The sequence below is a fragment of the Balearica regulorum genome, chromosome 2 (genome assembly GCF_011004875.1).
Source record: "Balearica regulorum gibbericeps isolate bBalReg1 chromosome 2, bBalReg1.pri, whole genome shotgun sequence".
NCBI classification, from domain to species: domain Eukaryota; kingdom Metazoa; phylum Chordata; class Aves; order Gruiformes; family Gruidae; genus Balearica; species Balearica regulorum.
In genome coordinates, this window is record NC_046185.1 from 111,547,179 (window position 1) to 111,567,050 (window position 19,872).

General features: G+C 45.1%; 2 protein-coding genes across 13 annotated transcripts in view; one reads left to right on the forward strand and one right to left on the reverse strand.

Moving 5' to 3' along the window:
* GLI3 (GLI family zinc finger 3) overlaps positions 1–11,973 on the forward strand; it is a 214,166-nt gene extending 202,193 nt beyond the window's left edge. For all 3 annotated transcript variants that reach the window (XM_075745325.1, XM_075745327.1, XM_075745326.1), the window contains exons 11-15: positions 618–767; positions 1,360–1,524; positions 4,640–4,930; positions 8,191–8,518; positions 9,680–11,973. In XM_075745325.1, coding sequence (XP_075601440.1) covers positions 618–767; positions 1,360–1,524; positions 4,640–4,930; positions 8,191–8,518; positions 9,680–11,970 — 3,225 coding nt within the window. In that variant the 3' untranslated portion in view covers positions 11,971–11,973. The remainder of the gene's footprint in view (positions 1–617; positions 768–1,359; positions 1,525–4,639; positions 4,931–8,190; positions 8,519–9,679) is intronic.
* Positions 11,974–13,489: 1,516 nt separating this feature from the next.
* The window catches only part of LOC142600499 (uncharacterized), a 292,390-nt gene continuing 286,007 nt past the window's right edge, over positions 13,490–19,872 (reverse strand). Inside the window, exons 7-10 of one of the 10 annotated variants that reach the window (XR_012834013.1) lie at positions 17,793–18,299; positions 16,649–16,909; positions 14,745–15,807; positions 13,490–13,611 (exon numbers count right to left, since the gene is read on the reverse strand). The gene's annotated coding sequence lies outside the window, so the exon portion shown is untranslated. Of the gene's footprint in view, positions 13,612–14,744; positions 15,991–16,334; positions 16,518–16,648; positions 16,910–17,792; positions 18,300–18,335; positions 18,381–19,872 lie in introns of those variants that run through there. The other 9 variants (XR_012834011.1, XR_012834014.1, XM_075745329.1 and 6 more) reach the window with 9 other exon arrangements.

The window sequence follows — 19,872 nt, forward strand, 5'->3', positions numbered from 1 at the left end:
TCCCAGAGACTTTCAGGCAGATCTGTACTTGGCAATGGCAAAAGCTGGCTTGATGGATGCTTCTGTGCTCAGAGCTTTTAGTTGCTGCAGTGTGTAGGGTTTTGGTTCTGCTGCCACAACATGTACATTAACCCAGTGCATTTACTGAAAGAAAATATGGTGAGGTAAAAGTTGTGGTGGAAATGGGATTTAACAGTTCTGTTGATTTTTCAGGTTGGAGGATGTGTTTTTAAAGGCCTGATTTTGTAAACCTTGTTTGTGTTGAGTGGCATTTAAGTAAGGCTTCCCTGGTCCAGGAAAGCATTACTCAATATGAATCATGCAAGTGGTGCTGTGCATGAGATTATCCAGGATCCATTTAACAACCCATATCCCTGAGGAATGATCAAAAGCCTGTTGACATCAGTAGAAACAAATTCATGGGCCTTAGCGAACTTCCAGTGAGATCTATAATATGAACCCAGTGATCGCTTTGGAGCACAATCTTCTTACTTTTTTAGTACCGCAGGATCCTGGTTCACACCTGAGCCTCTGGTGCCGTTCCAATTCAAAGTTCAGTAAGGCTGATGATGATGTTACATTTCTGTTAAGCTGTAATTTCTCTTCTACCTGAACAGCATATAAACAATGACCATATACATGGTGAGAAGAAAGAGTTTGTGTGCCGATGGCTGGACTGTTCCCGGGAGCAGAAACCATTCAAAGCCCAGTATATGCTGGTGGTCCACATGAGGAGACATACAGGGGAAAAGCCACACAAATGCACTGTGAGTAAAGGCAGCTGAGCTGTAGGCTCAGACAGGGGAGCTGGGGCTGTGCGGGAAACAGAGCGGTGCAGACGCTGCGTTCCCTGATCTTGTCTGTCAGACATTTGTTGGAGAAGAGACTAGCATGTCTGCTTCCTTATCCAGCTCGCCTAGATGACAAGAGCTTGAGAAGAGGGGATTCGCTGGATAATTTGGCCCACTTCCTCAAGTTTAAAGTGCAAAGAAGCCCCAAAAGCCATTATTAAACAGGGCTCAGTTTGCTTAATTATTTAAAAGCACTTTCTCTTACAGAGCTGGGTATTACTGCTGGCCACCAGCCGCCTAATGACTTTGCAATGGATTTCTGTCTTAGACAAAGTACGCAAACTCTGTGCTCTCCTGTAAGAGAAGATTTACATAATGCTGGAAGCATTTTAACTTGAGCTGTGATGGGGTTTGCCTGGGTAAAATTAAAATCCAACAAATCAGAACAAAATTACATTGAGCAAGGTTATGAGGGCTTGGAAAGTTTCTAAACTTTTATAGATCAGCTTTTACCATTTCCTGCAAGTCCAAAGGTTAAAATTAATCCATACTTACTTCTTGTCTGCAGTTTGAAGGTTGTACAAAGGCCTACTCCAGACTAGAAAACTTGAAAACGCACTTGAGATCTCACACTGGAGAGAAACCATATGTGTGTGAACATGAAGGCTGCAACAAAGCTTTCTCCAATGCGTCCGACAGGGCCAAGCACCAAAACAGGACTCATTCCAATGAGGTAAGTAAAGCACAGCTTCAAAAAAATAATAAAATTCATCATCAAACAGACTTCCAACGTGGTCATGCGATTTATTACAGAGGACAGGCACAGAAACCCTCAGCACCAGCACCATCATTCCCATGTTCTATGGATCTAGAGAGGCAGTGGGTCATTTTAGTAAGTGTAAGAGAGGTTTAAAGGAGAGAGTCTAATGGAAAGACGCGCGTTGACCAGGGACAGATCCTGGTTTCTGAAAAGCTAGGATTGTTTTTCCCTCCGGAGCTGGAGGGGCTGGTCCAGCCTGAGCCTGTCCCCTTGCCTGGGTCGGTGGTGACACCTGGCGGCTCCCGCGGCAGCTTGCAGCATCCTTTTTGGCTGCTGCTGACAGCTACAGAGAAGTCTCCAGGGTTTGGAAAATACGGTTTGCCCTGTAAGTTCTGAGTTATGCCTTTTCCTTCTTCTCTGGGCTATTTCACTCTTTCTTTCCATCCTGAACAGACCTCACAGAGTAGGGATGCAGTGGAGGGAATTTGATGTTTCTCAGGCAAACCTGCTATGGCAATAACAGCCATCTCTGGAAGTCTCAGTGTGACACCTCTGTATTACTGTGTGTCTCCTCTTACTGCTGCCCCCTCTTTCAGGAATCACATCATCTTTATGCCTCGTCCCTGTTTTATTGCCCCATTTCAGGTTACACAGGGAGGTACATCATCGCAGTCTTATATCCTGGAGCCCATTCTCTCCTCCTTGACCTGTCCCTATACTCCTTCACGTCTAGCCTAACCCTGGAAGCACTGAAGGGCAGGACATACCAGCATGGTGACTGTGTGGTGTGGAAACCATAGTAGCTATATCCATTTCCACAAGGTTTATATCTTTCTCTAGCTGTCTGTCAGGTCTATTGCAGGCATTCACTAGGGCTGGGCAGAGTCTCCTGGGACACTTCCTGTCCCCTGGTCTGCAGCGTCTCAAGTCACAAGGGAAGCAGAGACCATTGCACATCTTCAAGTTCACCCCATCCCTGCAGTGTGTGCTCTTAGCAGCCCAACTAACAACTGCACTGAAGACCAGCAGCAATTTTGTGAATTGTCACCGATGTAGAAGGACATTCTTGAAGTCTTGCCAATAGCTGACTGAGCTTTTTTTTCATTCACTGTCTGAACCAATCATTTGATTGATTGCTGAGTAAGATCTTCTCAAAGGCATAACTTGTACTGCCTATGTTTTATGATCAGGATTTCATGTCTACCAGTAAGTCACCAAGAAAAATTTTCTCCTACCCATCATTTCTGGTAGGTGCAGCAGCAAGGGCAAATGAAAAATTTCATTCATTCATCATTATTTCACAATGAAACAGGCTAATATTCTTAGGCAATGTGTGCTGATGGAGTGCCATGAATATTGTGGAAAGCGCAGACCCAATTCAGCACTTCCTTGCAGTGCCATTTTGATTGTAAGTAGGTAACCTATAGACAGATTTAAAAGCAGTTGCCATATAGAATCATAGAGTCATAGAGTTGTTTTGGTTGGAAAAGACCTTTAAGATCATGAAGTCCAACCATTAACCTAGCACTGCCAGTCCAACCACTAAACCATGTCCCTAAGCACCATGTCTACGCATCTTTTAAATACATCCAGGAATGGTGACTCAACCACTTCCCTGGGCAGCCAGTTCCAATGCTTGACAACCCTTTCAGTGAAGAATTTTTTCCTAATATCCAACCTAAACCTGTCCTGGCACAACTTGAGGCCATTTCCTCTCATCCTATCTCTTGTTACTTGAGAGAAGAGACCAACACCCACCTGGCTACGACCTCCTTTCAGGAAGCTGTAGAGAGGGATGAGGTCTCCCCTCAGCCTCCTCTTCTCCAGGCCGAACAACCCCAGTTCCCTCAGACACTCCTCATAAGACTTGTGCTCTAGACCCTTCACCAGCTTCGTTGCCCTTCTCTGGACACGCTGCAGCACCTCAATGTCCTCCTTGTAGTGAGGGGCCCAAAACTGAGCACAGTACTCGAGGTGCGGCCTCACCAGTGCTGAGTACAGGGGGACGATCTCTCCCTAGTCCTGCTGGCCACACTATTGCTGATACAAGCCGGGATGCTGTTGGCCTTCGTGGTCACCTGGGCGCACTGCTGGCTCGTGTTCAAGTCAATGGGAGGTTTTTTCCCCCCTGACATCAGTGGAAGCAGGCTCACGCCTTAGACTGCCATGAAGAAGCTACATTTGTCAAAGGCTCCACAGTGCCATGTGTAAGCAAACAGAGAACCCCTTTGAGGAACTCTGCATGATGGTCTCTTCTTTTCTTGAGGGCTAGTATAAATAACACTTTAAAATAGTAGCTCCTTGGAAACAATTCAGTAATAAAAGTAAGTAAGTGAATGATACTTTGTTTCCTGAGGCAATTGAAGTGTTTAGGAAGGGCTCAACTCTTCTTTCTAATCCTCTCATAATACAAGAACAAAGTCTTTCTTAAATTATAAGACAGTAAATTTACTTTATTCTACATTGCTTAGTGAACTGGAGAAATTCACAGACAAATGAAATGGGTTTTAAAAAAAATGAGTGATTAGTTGTGCTAATAGCACTAATAGTACTAGTACATATATTGCTGCAGCATGAACATGCTTATAGGACTGTATCCTGTGCTTTGATATTATACTGGTGATCTGAAGGAGCCAGGAGAAAAATGCTTCCTCAGATAATCCTGCCTGAACAAATGTCCCAACATGTTTTGAAGGGGGTTGTTTGCCTCTGGATGTCAAGGAGTAGTTACTGGGCATACTACAAACAGGGTATCAAACTGCTGAGGGCAACAGACAGGGTAGAAAATTAGGGCACTCTTCATAAATTGCCATAGCTCCATTGACTCTTCTGCTACAGTAAGTCAAAACTGTGCCAGTTCATATCATGAGAGGCTCTGCTCTCTGTAAACTATGCGGCATTAATGGGCACCTTCAAAACGAAAGCTAATTAATAGGTTTGACTAGATGCAGTCACTGTAGAGACCATAAATTAGATAACAAATTCACTGTGAAAGCATATAACAGTAATACCAGCTGTGCTCCAAGGAGCTCTTCAGGAGTCCCACGTGGAATTGAATCTAATTTAAGTGTTTTTCCTGTCTTGGCAGAAACCATATGTTTGCAAGATACCGGGCTGCACAAAGCGCTACACAGACCCCAGTTCTCTCCGGAAACACGTGAAGACCGTGCATGGCCCGGAGGCACACGTCACCAAGAAGCAGCGGGGAGATATCCACCCGAGGCCTCCGCCACCGAGAGACCCAGGCAGCCACTCTCAGACCCGGTCACCAGCCCATCAGACTCAGGGTGCAATTGGTGAGCAGAAGGACCTCAGCAACACTACCTCAAAGCGTGAAGAATGCCTCCAAGTGAAAGCGGTCAAGTCAGAAAAACCAATGGTATGCAAAAGACCATGCTGCTCCCTTTGTCCTTTTTCTTCTTGCAACCAGTTAAGAATCCCATCATGAAATGCTCAAGCCTGTAATCTCTAGCTCACAAGGTTGGGTTTTGTGAGGTTTTCTTTTTTTGTTTACATTGTAAAATGTTTTTAAAGCCTAAGAAATAGCAAATAGAAAGATTACATCTAGTCTGTGCAATATGCAGTAAGTGCAGTGTTGGAAACTCTCACAATAATTGTTTCTCTTAAAGCTCCATCTTTTGGAATCAGTGTATTATGAGAAAAATCACAGCTTTCATTTTTTAAAAGGCTTTTTTTCCCCCTCACTCTCCTGTTTACAGAAGAAAGAGAATGTGAATTCTGCAGGCTCAAAGCCAGAATGTGAAAAAACCCAAGTCCAAAAGACTAAAATTATGATATTGATGATGATAATTTTTTGAGAACTTGGGGAAACAATCAGATTTTAGGGGCTTGAGGTTGTCGGGTCATGGCTCAAACTGAAGCAGGATAAATTGACTTTCTCAAACAGCAGGAGGAGATCTTTTGATAACATTTGATTTCTATTGTGATGTGACCTCTTAAGTTAATCTGATACTTAATTTAACTTGACCAAGTTAACCTAATTCCAATTTAACTAAATTGAGCTGAATAACAGCGTTTGCAGGTCTTTTCAATGGATTACCTTAATGTATTGCATTAAACCAGTATAGCCTTGAACATTGAAAGGACCTTATTCCATTTTTGACATGCTACCTTAAGTAACAAAGTTGTTCTTTCATTTGCCTACATTTCATGTGCCATCTATCATCTCCACAAGGGTTAAAACTAGCAAAGGCAGTCACTCCATCCTCTCCCACATCTGGGTCTACGACTCATCTGGACACAACCCTTGGGGACTATAAATATGAGCCCTCCACATTCTGCTCATATTGTTAATCATGCTGCAATTCAAAGTGATTACTCATTGAAATATGAGTTACTGCTATATTGTGCCTAAGGCTTATGCCCAAACTGTGGAGTATTAATTCTGAATTCAGAAACTTCCGGGGGCCCAGAGTTAACTCCCACTGAAGTCTGAAGGAGATCCTCTGCTGTCTTTGGTGATAACTACCTTAGATTTCACAGGAAAAAACCCCATTCCCCTCCTGCTTAGCTAGGTAAATCTGTAGCATTATTGAGGCACGTTGAGCATAGATGGTTTTAACATGAATAAAATTTGCAGGACAGGGGTATTAATGCTGATTGCTTACATAGTATTAAATATTTTTCACTGAAAAATATCTTCTAAAAACAATTCCGTATTTCCTGCTTTTCATTGTTTGTATGAATTAAGATATATTTTCTGGTTTTTAACTAATCCAATGTCTTTTCTGTCTAATGCTCTTAAATGTCTTGTTCTAACTTCCTAAGGACAGTGGGTAATAAGGTGAGGGCATTTTAACTTTTCTGCTGTTTTTCTTATTGCAACATTATTTATGTCTTTATTTTAGCCTTCTGCCTGCTGTCCAATCATTCCTTTATTTAGTAATGTGCAATCCATCAAACTCATTCCCAAATGTAATGTGCTGTGAGCATTTTGCAACACTTGACATGTGAAAAATCTGGCTTATGTTGGTAAAATGTCTTCAGAAATGTCTTTGTACCTTCCCCTCTAGATGAGACGTCCATTTTTTTCTGTATTGCACATCTAGAAATGTATGTTCCTCATAATACAGTTCTTACTTCTGTAACCTACCTTACTGTGATCATGATACATGGCTACAAGAACAGGCTTCTGACCATTAATACTCATCTTCCATATGGCGTGGAGCTGTTGTCCAGAAGCACAAACTCTTCTGCGTAATAACAGTTGTTTCTATTCTTGTCACCAAATCTGCCATGGCCAGGGTTTGGAAATGAACATGCTCAGTGTGGCCTCATAAATTCTAAGTATCATCATTCAACTTAGAAATAATAAAATAGTTATTGCATCTTAATGGACTCCTCAGGGGCATATGAAGCTACAATATTGCCATGAATCTGTGTCTTCATTCACTGATGTTAAGAGTGAGAGCCGTCACCGCTACCTCAGAAATTCTAGCCGGCTTTTGTCAGTTAAATGTGCAAAAAAATTCACAGGCTGGCAGGAAAAAAACCCAAAAAAACAAACAACAAACAAGAAAAACCCCAAAGTGAAATACTTACATGAAACTGTTCTTGGGAGCAAAATGATACTGCATGCCTCACAGATTTGTGATCGCACTGATACAACCTACAGTAAGAGATTATGTCCAGAGACTTCTGTCTGTCTTGCTGTCTGTTTTGCCTGTCGGTCTATCTGTCTGTTTTTTTGTTAGAGAAATTTTCCCATTCTTTTACAAGAACTTTATGAGTATAAAAAATAAATCAAGCCCGTGTTTCTCTACAGCAAGAATTCTGCTAGAGCAGCAGGGAACACTGGCTGTTAAGAAAGAAGAAGCTATTGCGGTGGTTGATATCCCCATAGATTAGCAGGCTGTACTGTGTACTTAAATTCTTAAATTTAAATTCTTAAATTCTAATGAAATGAAGGATTTGATTCAGTAGATCATTGCTGCCTTGATTCAGGGCAGAGATGGTATAAGTTAGAGCATGCTGCTAGGGTCACAGGATGCTGATAATATGGTACAGTATTTTTGCACTGATGCTTTGTCCCTGTTTCATTACATGCCAACATTTCAGGCCAACTGCTGCTTGTAACAATGAGCCTTAAGCTTGGAAAATACTTGCATTCTTTAGCCACAAGTCTAATTAAAAAAACCCCAGATTCCAGTGTTGTTGGAGTCTTGTTTGTTTGCTTGCTTGCTGCAAGCGTAGCAGTGTAAATTAGACCTCGTAATGTCGCCAAGTTCTGATTTGGTTTATTGACCTGCAGTTTCAGTTGGGAACAGTGCATACTCAAAACAGAGCATCCATACGTACAGGCTTACAAATGACATGAAGTGATAGACCGAAACAATTACGGGAATAACTGAAATAAATGTCTCATGTAGATATAATGTATAATATCAGCAAGATATTAAAGTGGATTTTAACCTTGAGTTTTGCAACAGCATTCATTGCAGCTACAATCAATATTCTAGAAAGCCTCTCAATGAATGATCACCATCATCCTTTAATGCTAAACTTTTCTTTACATTTGGTTTTCTTTGGCCCCATTTAGACCTGCATTTGCTGCAAGTTCTTTGTTAACATTGTTTTCTTAATCCTCACGTTCTTTTGTTTCCCACTTCACTCCAACAGACATCTCAGCCAAGCCCTGGTGGTCAGTCTACATGCAGCAGCGAACAGTCCCCCATCAGCAACTATTCCAACAATGGGATCGAGCTTACTCTGACCGGTGGCGGTAGTGTAGGAGACCTCAGTGTCATCGATGAAACCCCAATCATGGACTCTACCATTTCCACAGCCACCACAGCACTTGGCTTACAGGCCAGGAGGAATATGACAGGGACCAAATGGATGGAGCAAGTGAAATTAGAAAGGTTGAAACAAGTTAATGGAATGCTTCCAAGGCTGAACCCCATTCCACCTTCCAAAGCCCCGACCTTGCCGCCTCTCATAGGAAATGGTAAGATACATGTAACAGGAGTGGTAACACTTTTTGTCCTTACCTTCATTGCTTGCTAGCTCAATGTTGCAACCCTTGCAAAAGAGTAGTGCACCTTATGAAACTCAGCAGCGTGAGAATGGTTCATAAAGTGATCACTTTCAGGTTGTCCCCTCATTACATGTCCTACTACCCACCCTGAGAGAAGTCTGATAGTCCCATGCTTCACAGAAGGGAGGCCAGCAGGGGAGCCGTGTATCACGTTTCAAATATTCCCTAAAGGTTTGGACCCAAGATCAACAGAATCCTGTCTTATTTTGTGGCAAGTCAGATGAAATAAATACCTGCCAATTTATTGTATGGAAATCTTTCAGGTGAGGCCTTAACAAGGCACCCTTTGCTTAGATGTGTTGGGCTGCCCTTTAAATAAACTGTTTCCACCCATACAAGTAATCATACATACAGAGAGTACTGCTACAAAGGGCAGGTATCCATGAATGGGAGCAAGGCAAGATTGAACTCTGAAGATCCATAGTTGTTTTTGCCAAAATGAACGTCTCTTCTGCCTCTGCATTGCCTACAACATGCCCGTAGGTTTCTGCACTCCACCCAGCAGTGACAGCCCAGGTTTTCTGAAACCCAGTCAATCGAAAGAAACTATGTAAAATTAAGAAATGTATTGTGTTTACTTAAAAACAAAACAAAACAAGGAAACCAGCAAAGATGTTTTGCAGTTGTTAGGAGTTATTTCAAGAATATTTCAAGAAGTTTTAAAAATGACCTTGAATAGCCTCCAATTTGTATATTTTGCCATTCCACACAAATGCTTGTTCAATTATATTTTGCCTATAAAAAGCTCCCTTACGAATGTGTCCTTCTGGCACATCAGTCAGCATAGCTGCACTGCAGGCCAGAGGACTACACCAGCTGATGACAGTTTGTGGCTATAGCCTATAAATTTTGTGCTGGGATTCACACTGAAATGTTACCCTTGAGTCTCTGAATTAGCTTTTAACCTAAGGACACAGTTTTTATCCCTACTTCTTTCAATAAAGAGCACTACTATGATTTGCTGTGATGATGCAGGCTCTTCCTCTGTACTCCCCTTACTTATTTACTGGGTGTTTTCTGTACCAGCTTCTGGGTGATTCCCGTTTGTTTAACTGTGAATTTTATCTCCAGGTACCCAGTCAAACAGCAGCTGCAGCGTAGGAGGATCCATGACTATTCTGCCAAACAGGAACGAACTTTCAAGTACGGACATCACTGTGTTGAACATGCTGAACAGGAGGGACAGCAATACTAGCACAATCAGTTCAGCCTACTTGAGCAGCCGCAGGTCCTCTGGCATCTCACCTTGCTTCTCCAGCCGGAGGTCCAGCGATGCCTCCCAGGTGGAGGGAAGACCACAGAACGTGAGTGTTGCAGATTCCTATGACCCCATCTCAACGGATGCCTCCCGGCGCTCCAGTGAAGCGAGCCAGTGTGATGACCTGCCAAGTCTTCTCAGCCTCACCCCGGCCCAGCAATACAGGCTGAAAGCGAAATATGCAGCAGCTACTGGTGGACCCCCACCAACTCCACTGCCTAACATGGAGAGGATGAGCCTCAAAACAAGGATGGCACTTTTGGGTGACTGCAGGGAGCCCGGAGTATCTCCACTGCCTCCAGTGAATGCCCCTCGAAGATGCAGTGATGGTGGGGCAAATGGTTACAGCAGGAGGCATTTTCTGTCTCACGATGCTCTAGGAAACGGGACAAGGAGAGCCAGCGATCCAGTAAGAATGGCCTCTGACAACCTCTCTGTCCCTAGACTCCAGCGTTTCAACAGTCTTAATAGCTTTAACCCTCCTGCTTTGCCTCCATCCATGGAAAAGCGCAACCTTGTTCTTCAGAACTATACCCGTTCTGAGGGTGGCGTCTTCCGCGGCTTCAGCTCCCCCTGTCCTCCGAGCATCAGTGAGAACGTCGCCCTGGAGGCTGCTACGATGGAAGCGGGTGGCAGTCTGAACGATGAGGATCTCCTGCCAGATGACGTGGTTCAGTATCTGAATTCCCAGAACCAGGGCATGTACGACCACTTGTTGAACAATGTCCTAGACAGCAACAAAATGCATCACAGCTCAGTGTTAGGAAACAACAACCCCAGCAACTTTGACCAAGCCCCTCCACCAAGCAGTCAGCAGGCAGGTTCCGAGGCAAACAAGAGCGATTTGCCCATTCAGTGGAACGAAGTAAGCTCAGGAAGTTCTGACTTATCTCCTTCGAAACTGAAATGTGGCCAGCGCTCAGCAGTGCAGCAGACTCGGGCCTTCGGACTGTATAACAATATGATGGTTCAGCAGCAGAATCTGGAGAGAAGCAACGTGGCCCAGCAGAGTGACTATCAGAACCTGGTGGAGAACAACGGTTCCTATGGTTTACAGCAAAATATGGTTCTTGGCAGCGGAGCTGGTAATTCTTTCGGTGTGCAGCCCAATAAGCCTTACAGCGAAAGCATCGGCAGGCAAGCAATGATGTCTGGGGCAATGGACAATTCCTGTGGCATGGCGGTTCAAGGGCAGAAACTGAGAAGCAGCAACGTGCCAGTGAGTGGGAACCAGCAAAATTTCGGCCATCCCATGGCATCCAGTGATCAGGCCACCAGTATGACAAATGGGATACAGAACAGGAATATGATGGAACAGGAATATTTGCAAAACCAACCAATTGGAGATGGCGTTCATTACCAGGGAGTCAATCAATCCAGTCAAATGATGCTAGGGCAGGTTAGTCCTACCTCACGAAGCAGCCTGTATCAAGGGCCGCAGAGTTGTCCACCGGTGTCTCACACCATTGGTAACCAGCCTTCGGGTTTGTTGGTGACCAAAAGTTACCAGCCATGCTCTAATTACAGCGGCAACAGACGGCAAAACGTGTTGAAAAACAACCTGGCACAACAGCAAGGACATGTAAGTGATGGCAACCAGATGTACAGGGTAAACACCATTAAGATGGAGATGCAAGGTCAATCACAGCAGTTCTGCTCTAACGTGCAGAATTACTCTGGTCAGTTATATGACCAAACCACAGGCTTTAGCCACCAAGCTATGAAAACAGGTTCGTTCTTTGGTTCGGAAGCTAACTGCCTGCTGCAGGGGACTGCGACTGCAAACTCATCCGAGCTTCTTTCCCCGGGGGCTAACCAAGTGTCGAGCACAGTTGACAGCATTGACAGCAACAGCCTAGAGGGTGTGCACATTGATTTTGATGCTATCATAGATGATGGGGACCATGTCAGCTTAATTTCAGGAGCCCTGAGCCCAAGTATCATTCAGAATCTCTCCCGCAATTCCTCACGCCTCACCACTCCCCGAGCGTCTCTTACATTCCCAGCTATGCCCGTAAGCACAACCAACATGGCTATTGGGGACATGAGCTCTTTGTTGACCTCACTTGCAGAAGAAAGCAAGTTTCTTGCTGTTATGCAATAGACATAATGAAAATAAAAACAAACCCTTAGGAGATAACAGATGGAAAAAAAGACTCATATTTTTTAGTTGTGTATGTATTTTAGCAATCTCATCTCACCTAAATGGGATGTGTTTCAAGTATATTCCTTTTATGGAATAAGGACTCTGAAAACCCTAAAGTGTTCTAGGGAGAAACTGTCTTCCATTTCAGTTTTGAATCAGTATTGCTACACCCATCCCCCCCCCCCTTCTCTCTCTTTTCTCTCTCTCTCTCCCCCCTTTTTTGAATGTCTGTATGCTTCCTTTTTCTTTTTTTTTTTTAATTCTAAACCAATGTAAACGTGTGAAGTGCATGTTTTTGTTTTGTTTTGGGATTTTTTTTTAAAGAAAGGTCTGATGAAATGACTTTGCAATTTTCTGTTACTCAAAAGAAACTAGACCTCATAAAACTGTCGTAACTTCCCCCCCCTAAACATATAGGCACAAAATAACCAGGCACAATGTGAAGTGACCGTACAGTGACAAAACACTCTCTGGATGCATTGGATACATCGCACTGAGGTGGACAACCAGTTTAGAAATGCACAGACATGGTAATCCTAGGCTGTAGTTTCAGAGTCATGGAGCACAAGAAATTAGGAAGTTCAAGCAAATAAGAAACGTAAAACCATCAGCCCTTTGATCCCAAGCAAATGTTTAAGGTTTTTGTAATCACACACACAGATAGATGTCACTGCCTTGCATAATGACAGTGAGATTGTGTCATGTTTAATCCATTTCAGAGGAAGGAGGAGGCCAGAAAGCTATTCTTGGGCCAACTCTCATCTTTTGCAGTATTTGGTATTCTGTTTTTCAGTCTTCATTTTTAAATGACTGGATAGTAAAATTATGGGCCTGTTTGGTGATTTGGGTAGTCTATGATCCCTTCATTACATACCACATTTGTGGAGAGATGATCAGGGTCTTATGGAATATTTCATACAATGAAATAACAAAATTGCAGTATTCCATACTGGGGACTCCCGTTTTTTAAAAAAATACAAATTGTGGAGACATAATTTGCTGAGCCACTGGTTCTTATTTGCATAAACAATTCTTTTGCCACAACTGTCTTGTACGTCCCTTTTAGCACATCTGTCTTTGTGGATGGATTGTATGTTTTAAAATGAGTAAATGCTCATTGACATAACACACAGTTACAGCTTCAAAAGCATCCTGGTCATGGCATGTAAAACAAGTAGAAAAAGAATGGCCCAGTTCTCAGACTAGCCAAATAAATCAAAGCAATTGCAAGCCATCTGATAATCTTAAATGTTTTTCCACTGTATCCAGGCTTTACAAAATTAAGAGATTTTAAACTGCTATTAAAAATAGCAAAGAAACAAGCAGAACAGCAAGTATGTCGCGTAACTAACAAAAACTCAAAAAGACCAACCCAACCTCTCTAAACTTGGTGACACCAACGTGCATTTCATTTTAAGGCAAACCAGTGGGTCAATTCCCAGGCTCAGTTACACCAGCAAAAATTGAAACTAACGCGCTGTGATCATGAAGCTACTCGCTGGTAGAGGTGAACGGCATTTACTCCATAAGCACTGGCTCTTCTAGCATGTTTTTCACTGTGCTGGGCTCCATGTCTGCACCCTTGAATACACAGTGCGCCTGGGTAAACAGGTTGGGATGGAGAACAGTTACAAGACTGACGTTTTAGAAAAAAAGGTGAAATACTAGCTGATTCAGGGCATGGCATTTGAGGAATGTGTAGGAATACAACCTAAGTGAAGCTGTCTGATAACATTGATCTATTTACAGCTGTTAGAATCAGAGGAAGAAGCTGTAAATCAGTAGGAAAACATAGGAATCCAGTGCTGGGGCCGTATTTGGGTTTATCACAGCATGTACCAAGTGATTTGCACTGTGAGCTGGAATGTCAGAAATTAAGACAAATGTAAATATCCTACAGCTTTTATCATCATCCAGCTCCTGTCTTTCTCTGTATCTTTAGCAAGCATTTCTTCCTTCCTCTGTCTCATGGATGTCTATTCCCCCGTCCTGCTCGTTGCCCTTTGCCCGTTCCCCTCCCAACCTCCCTGCCCATGACCAGCTGTCACAGCCCTCCTGCAGCGGGCCCTGGCCTGCACTGGGAGTCGGGCGCTGCTCACCACGGCAAATGGTTGCTTTGCTGTTGCAACGTGGCAGAGCTGCTCCCCATCACTCCCTCATTGCCCAGAGGCAGCCCTGTAGAGACCCACTGCCTGTACGCAGCCCGTGCCCCGGCCCTGCTGCCGGGGTGAGGAGGGATGCCTCTGGCTGGGCAGGTCACCGGGCGATAAGGGATGCTTTGGTGTCTGCGCTGTACGTTGCAGTGCTATGATACAGCTGACACCCCTGCTGAGAAACGGCAGCGTATGCATGAGGGAAGGCTGTGCTGGACGTGTTTCAGATGGTTCTTGGTAACCAATTGCTGGCTGTTTATTAAGCCATCAATTACATGTTTATAAACAATTTCAACAGGGAGACTTATGACCAGCTTGGGAGTAGGTGGCTTGGGAGAGGAGCCTTTTATTGTTATAGAGCCAATACATTAAAAAAAAAACCCAACAAAAACTATTTTTTTAAACTCAATTTTCCAGTTCATAATTGCATTTGCTGGTCCAATTTAAGCTGGGAAGCTATTAACAGATGTGATCCATCAGAGCTTAGAAGGAGCCAGTCATATTGCTCAAGGCTAAAAGGGACTGGTTGAGTAGCTAATCTGCCTTCCTGGATTTGACAAACCTTCGTCACTCACTTACCCCTGTCTTGGGCCAACAGTGTGTCTTGGCCGAAACCACATGCTCCAGAAAGGCATCCCACTTTGATTTGGCAGAGTCGAAGAACCAGAGACTCCACCATGTTCCCAACGAGTTTGTGCAAATCATTTATCATTTTCACCATTAAGCGTATGTGCCTCTTCTCTTATGTTCGTGTGCCACTATTCAGCTTCTCATATCTTCTCATGCTTTTCTGGTTTATGCTAAAGAGCCTGTTTTGATACCTGTGAGGGTATCAATGCATCGTAGCCCAGCTGTCTTGGGTTTTGGTTGTGTTTAGTAGGGTAGACTGGGCTCTCTGGGCATGGCACTGTCAGACTGGGCACCAGCTTTCACTTGTCAACTTCCTTCTCAATGCGCGGCAGTCTGGGGAAAGTCCCACCGACATTGCTCATGGTTTTACTGGCACCCCTCTATTCCTGCTCATCCAGTTACAGAGCCAAAGCTTGCTTTTGTGTATCATCTGGTGCGTCATTTGGCATTGCCATAGCAGTTGGAAGCACACCACTCACCCTAGACTACTAGACAATGCAGAAAATATTGTGAATTCCCTGGTTTTTAAAGCATTGCAGTGGACATAGCCTGAGTCTAAATCCCTTTTTCTTCTAATGGCTCTGTTGGGGATCTTCCAGATCCATTGCTGTTGGCCTTGGGCGCACCCACCTCACTCACGCATGTTTCTCCAGGCAGTTTTACTTTCCACGAAGTGGGAGTCACCGGTGAGAGTTCATCCATCAGGTACACCCGGGTGGAGGAAAGGTATTTTTGCAGAGAAGTCAGTGGGGTCCCAGAGGGGCTTTGCTGGTGTGTACGATGGCCTTGTACATCCTCGTGGCAGATGATGTTATTCTCTCCTTGGAGAATGGCCCCAAATGGTACGTGCATTAGGATGCTGGCTGGCTCGCTCACTTCCAGTCATTGCTTCCCCCCTGCCCCTTGATGAAATGGCCGGTCGGCTTCGCCCACGCCTATTGCGCAATGGCTCGTCCTTCTGAACAGCAGTGTTTATATTCTCGCAATGTATGTGCCTTATTTTGTGTTGATCCTGTAAAAGAGAGGGACCAAGATGTGTTGCCAAATTTTTCTGATGAGGCTGTACTCGCCATTCAGCTAATAGCACATACCACTGTTAATAGTGTCCGAAACGTCTTGTAAACCTCTGGTATTCACGTGTTGTTGTCCTTGGATTGGTGGAATGTCTCCTATGGAACAGTTACTGTTGTCAGTCCTGCAGATGTGTAAGATAAAAATGTGTTCTTTTTTTTTCCACTTTCTTTTTTAGTTTTTTTTAATAAAGCTTGTAATCCTTTTTTTTAAAAAAAAAAAAAAAAAAACAACCATGTAAATACATTTACGTACGGTAGGAATAGTGTTCGGCTGTAACGGGCCTTAGTGGTCTTCATTTGATAAACCTGCAGTTATGATCTGATGTTTCTTGAGCCTTAGGTTGATCTGAAGGGTCTGTAGCACTGTGTACATATAAACTGTACTTCTGCTTTCAGAACCACTTAGCATTTTTGTAACAAAGCAAAAAAAAAAAATGTTTCTTACAATGTCAATAAAAACACAAAAGCCTTTGTACTTAAGTTCTTAGCTTTCAGCTTTTAAAGTATCTCCTTGGGGGAAGGGAGTTATTTTTTCCTTTGGGTAGAAAGCCTGGATGCAATCAGCACATGTATCGCTTCCACTCTTGGTCACTCGCTTTTCTGTCTCTTCCTCACAGCCCGTTGCTTCTCTTCATTCACATTTTAAAAACTGACAGGGAAGCAAAACAGGGTGTTTACCTTCTCTTCAAAGAAAAAATGGCTGAGGGGTGCCGGGTGGAGAAATAAATGCAAATGCAGCATCACGCAGATAAAATGTTTGAAAGGAAGGGAGAGACCGACCTGGTTAACTCTGCTGCAGGAGCAGTCGTTGCAGAGGTCAAAGCCAAACTGCGCTGGATTCTGGGCTGTTGTATGGGGGCTGCGTTTTCGTACCTCACTCACCGAGGGTCTCTTGCAAAGGCTCGGCCACCCACAAAGAAGCACAGGAAGGGGGGAGAGAAGCTCCTCTGGCTGGGTCAGTCTGTAGGTGTCCACTCTGGTGGGTCTGCAGAAGAACTAGATGCAGTCTTCTTCAAAGCTGGATGTACTTAGTGAGTGTTGCTGTTGAGTATAGCAGTCATGGGTGATGTCAAGTTAGTTGTGGCAAACAGTATAGAAGAAGTTGTAGCGCTGCTTACTTTTAAGGTGTTAAGCCGTTCTCATTTCAAGACCTGTTGGTTTAATTGCTTGTACCTCGGCAAGACCTGGACCGCTATGTTGAGCTGTCAGTGCTCAGCATCTGTCTTACTCCTGCTTTGGCCAGAGTGGTTGAGCCATTTCCAAGGCTAAGGCAGGTAACCTGACTTTTTTTTTTTTTTTTGCTCATGTTAACTTTTTTTGTTGGTGGTTTTGCTTTTCTGTGGTCACTCTTCAGCCCTTATTAAGCTTTTGTCATTCTAGCACAATTTAAGGGATTAAGGTTTGGGAGGGAGAGGTGTTAGCATGCCCAGCTGAGAAGCCCGTGAGGCAGGAGGAGAGGCCTGGGAGTGGTCTGGTAGGGGTGAAGGAGACCCTGCAGCGGGACAGGGGGCTTGAGCATGGTGGCCATGCTGCCTTATCTCGTGTGCTGCAACCCAAACTCCTCCCAGAGTCTGGCAGTGCTCCAGCATCAGCTCACTGCAGGGGTGACAGTGGCTTCTGCCTGGCTTCCTCCACCAGCAGGAGGTCAGGGGTGGGGATGGGACAGACCTCAGACGAGGGCACGACGGAGCAGTGGGGAAACGAGCAGGCCTGTGGGGCTGGGGGTGTCAGTAGCAGGATCCATGCTGACCACAGAGCACGACCATTGGGCTCAGAGGTGAACACGGCATTTCCAAGCCTCACCAGCCACCTGCGTCTAGTGGGACATGAGGGACTCCCACCTCTTAAACACAAGCACAGTAAAGCCATGCACACGTACACGCTCAGAGCATCGTGCTAAACAAGTGTTGGTAGGGTTGCACACCTGCTCACATGTCTGGACTGCCAGCCCTCTCCGTGCTCCTTGCACCGTGGTATCAGGCCACTACCTTTAACCATCCTGATGCATGCTCGTTTCTTAGTTGTATCTCCTCCATCAGCTGGATCTACATCAGGATAAATATCAAGAGGGCAGGAGATGCCATGGGGACGCTGGCCCCGTTCATCACCATGGTTGGTTGCTGTGTTGAGGGTGCAGATGAAGAAGCTGCCAGGCTGTATGAGGTCAGGCACAGTGTTTGCAGAGGTGAGCACTGCTAGCGGAAGGGCTGGGGCCGCAGGGCATTCCTTCTGGCCTCCAGCCTGACTTGGGATTGGGATGACGAAGAGCTGTGTGTGCAAAGCTGCAGCCAGGGGCAGGAGGACCTGTGTTTCCATGTGATAAAATAATGCCAAGTCCTCAGGAGAACAAGAAATAGCAGGGCAGTCATGGTTTGTATTGTCCAAAATTAGTGGATGCTGTTGACCTTTAGTCTGTGCTTTAGTGCCAAGGCTGTAAATTAATTAATTGAATACATTAAATTGGTTTCTTACTTCAGAGGGGCACATGCTCAAGAGAACTGCAGTTTGCAGCCTGAAAAATACAATGGAAATACACAGCACGGTCAGCGAGGCAGGAAAAAAACCCACCCCACTGCCCACCCACTATCCTAAACAGGTGATGTGACATTACTACACCCAAAAACCAAACAGACGGGCAACACAAAAATCGCCAATAACAGTGAGGCCCGACCTGCTGCGGTTGGGAATGAAGCAGGGGAGCCACAGGGGCAGTGCAGACCCAAGGTGCTGGTGGAGTTACTGGGCTGGCTGGGGGTAAGCGACAGCACCGTAGGACAGCTCAGTGTCATTTTTTTTCCTTTCCCAATTTCTGTGGGCTCGACTGTGCAATCTTGTTTTTTCAAAGGGGAGGTAATGGGAAGGAGACAACTTGTTCTCTGCAGGCTGAAACACAAGCTATTTGTGTTAGGAACATGGCTTTGTTACATGATTAGTGCAATGGGAGCCCCTAGGCACCACTTCCCAGTACAAACAACTAATATTAATAACTCATGCTAAAATTGCCTGCTATTTAATAACCTGGGCCTCTTTCCACCCTGAGAAGCACATAACTGCTTTGTGTTTCCACCCCTCATGTTCCCACCATCTCTGCCCGTCTTCCCTTGCTGGCTTCAAACTGGCCTTGTGCATTTCCCAGGCAAAAAGGAGCGGGTTTTGGCTGGGAAGAAGGAAGACATCGGTGTTTAACAGGAATCCCTGCAGCCCATGTCTGCCGGCACGTGTACCTCCTTGCCTGCCCCCCTCGTGGGGTACAGCCCTGCATCTGATGCGAGGCTGCTTATAGCTGCCATGTCTTGCAATCTTGGTTCCTGGTTTCACCCGTGTCCCAGGGACGGAGTGACCCGTTTCATGCCTCGCCAGGGAAGCAGCCGCCCTCCCTCCAAGCTGCCCCGGCTGGCTGAGACGTGATAGACCAACACTGTTACTCATGGGTGGGAGGCCCATGTGAGTCACGCTTCCCTTCGCAGCCACACACGGGGCGGCTGCGGCAGGAGAGCGGGGAGCGAGCGGACTGGGCTGCACCTCCCCGCCCGGCTCAGCACGGCACGGCCGAGCATGGCAGCGGCACAGTTGAGCCCAGGCGGGAGCGAGAAGCCGTGGGTAGATCAGATGGCGATGAACCATAAACAGGATTGTTTCCCAGGGGCTGGCTGAGCTGCTCCAGCCTTTGCCAGCAGCGCTAGGATGGCTGTCAGGTCTGCGAGGCGGTCTCTAAGCCACCCTGCTTTACACAAAAACATTACTAATGTTCCCACGACCAGAGCAAGACAGAAAAGACAAATAACTTGGACAGCAACGTGAAACAGTGGCAAAAATCTGGAAGACAGAGGAAGAGAGAGAAAAAAAAATCAAGAGGGTGGAATGCTCTATAACGACTGAAAAGAGCCCCAGATGGATGGATACAAACGGAGAAAAGGCCAGAGACAGAAATAGTAGCACTAATTAGCCGAGCTGAACGACCCCACTCCTGCTGTACCTGAGCATCCTCCAATGTCCTCAGAGCC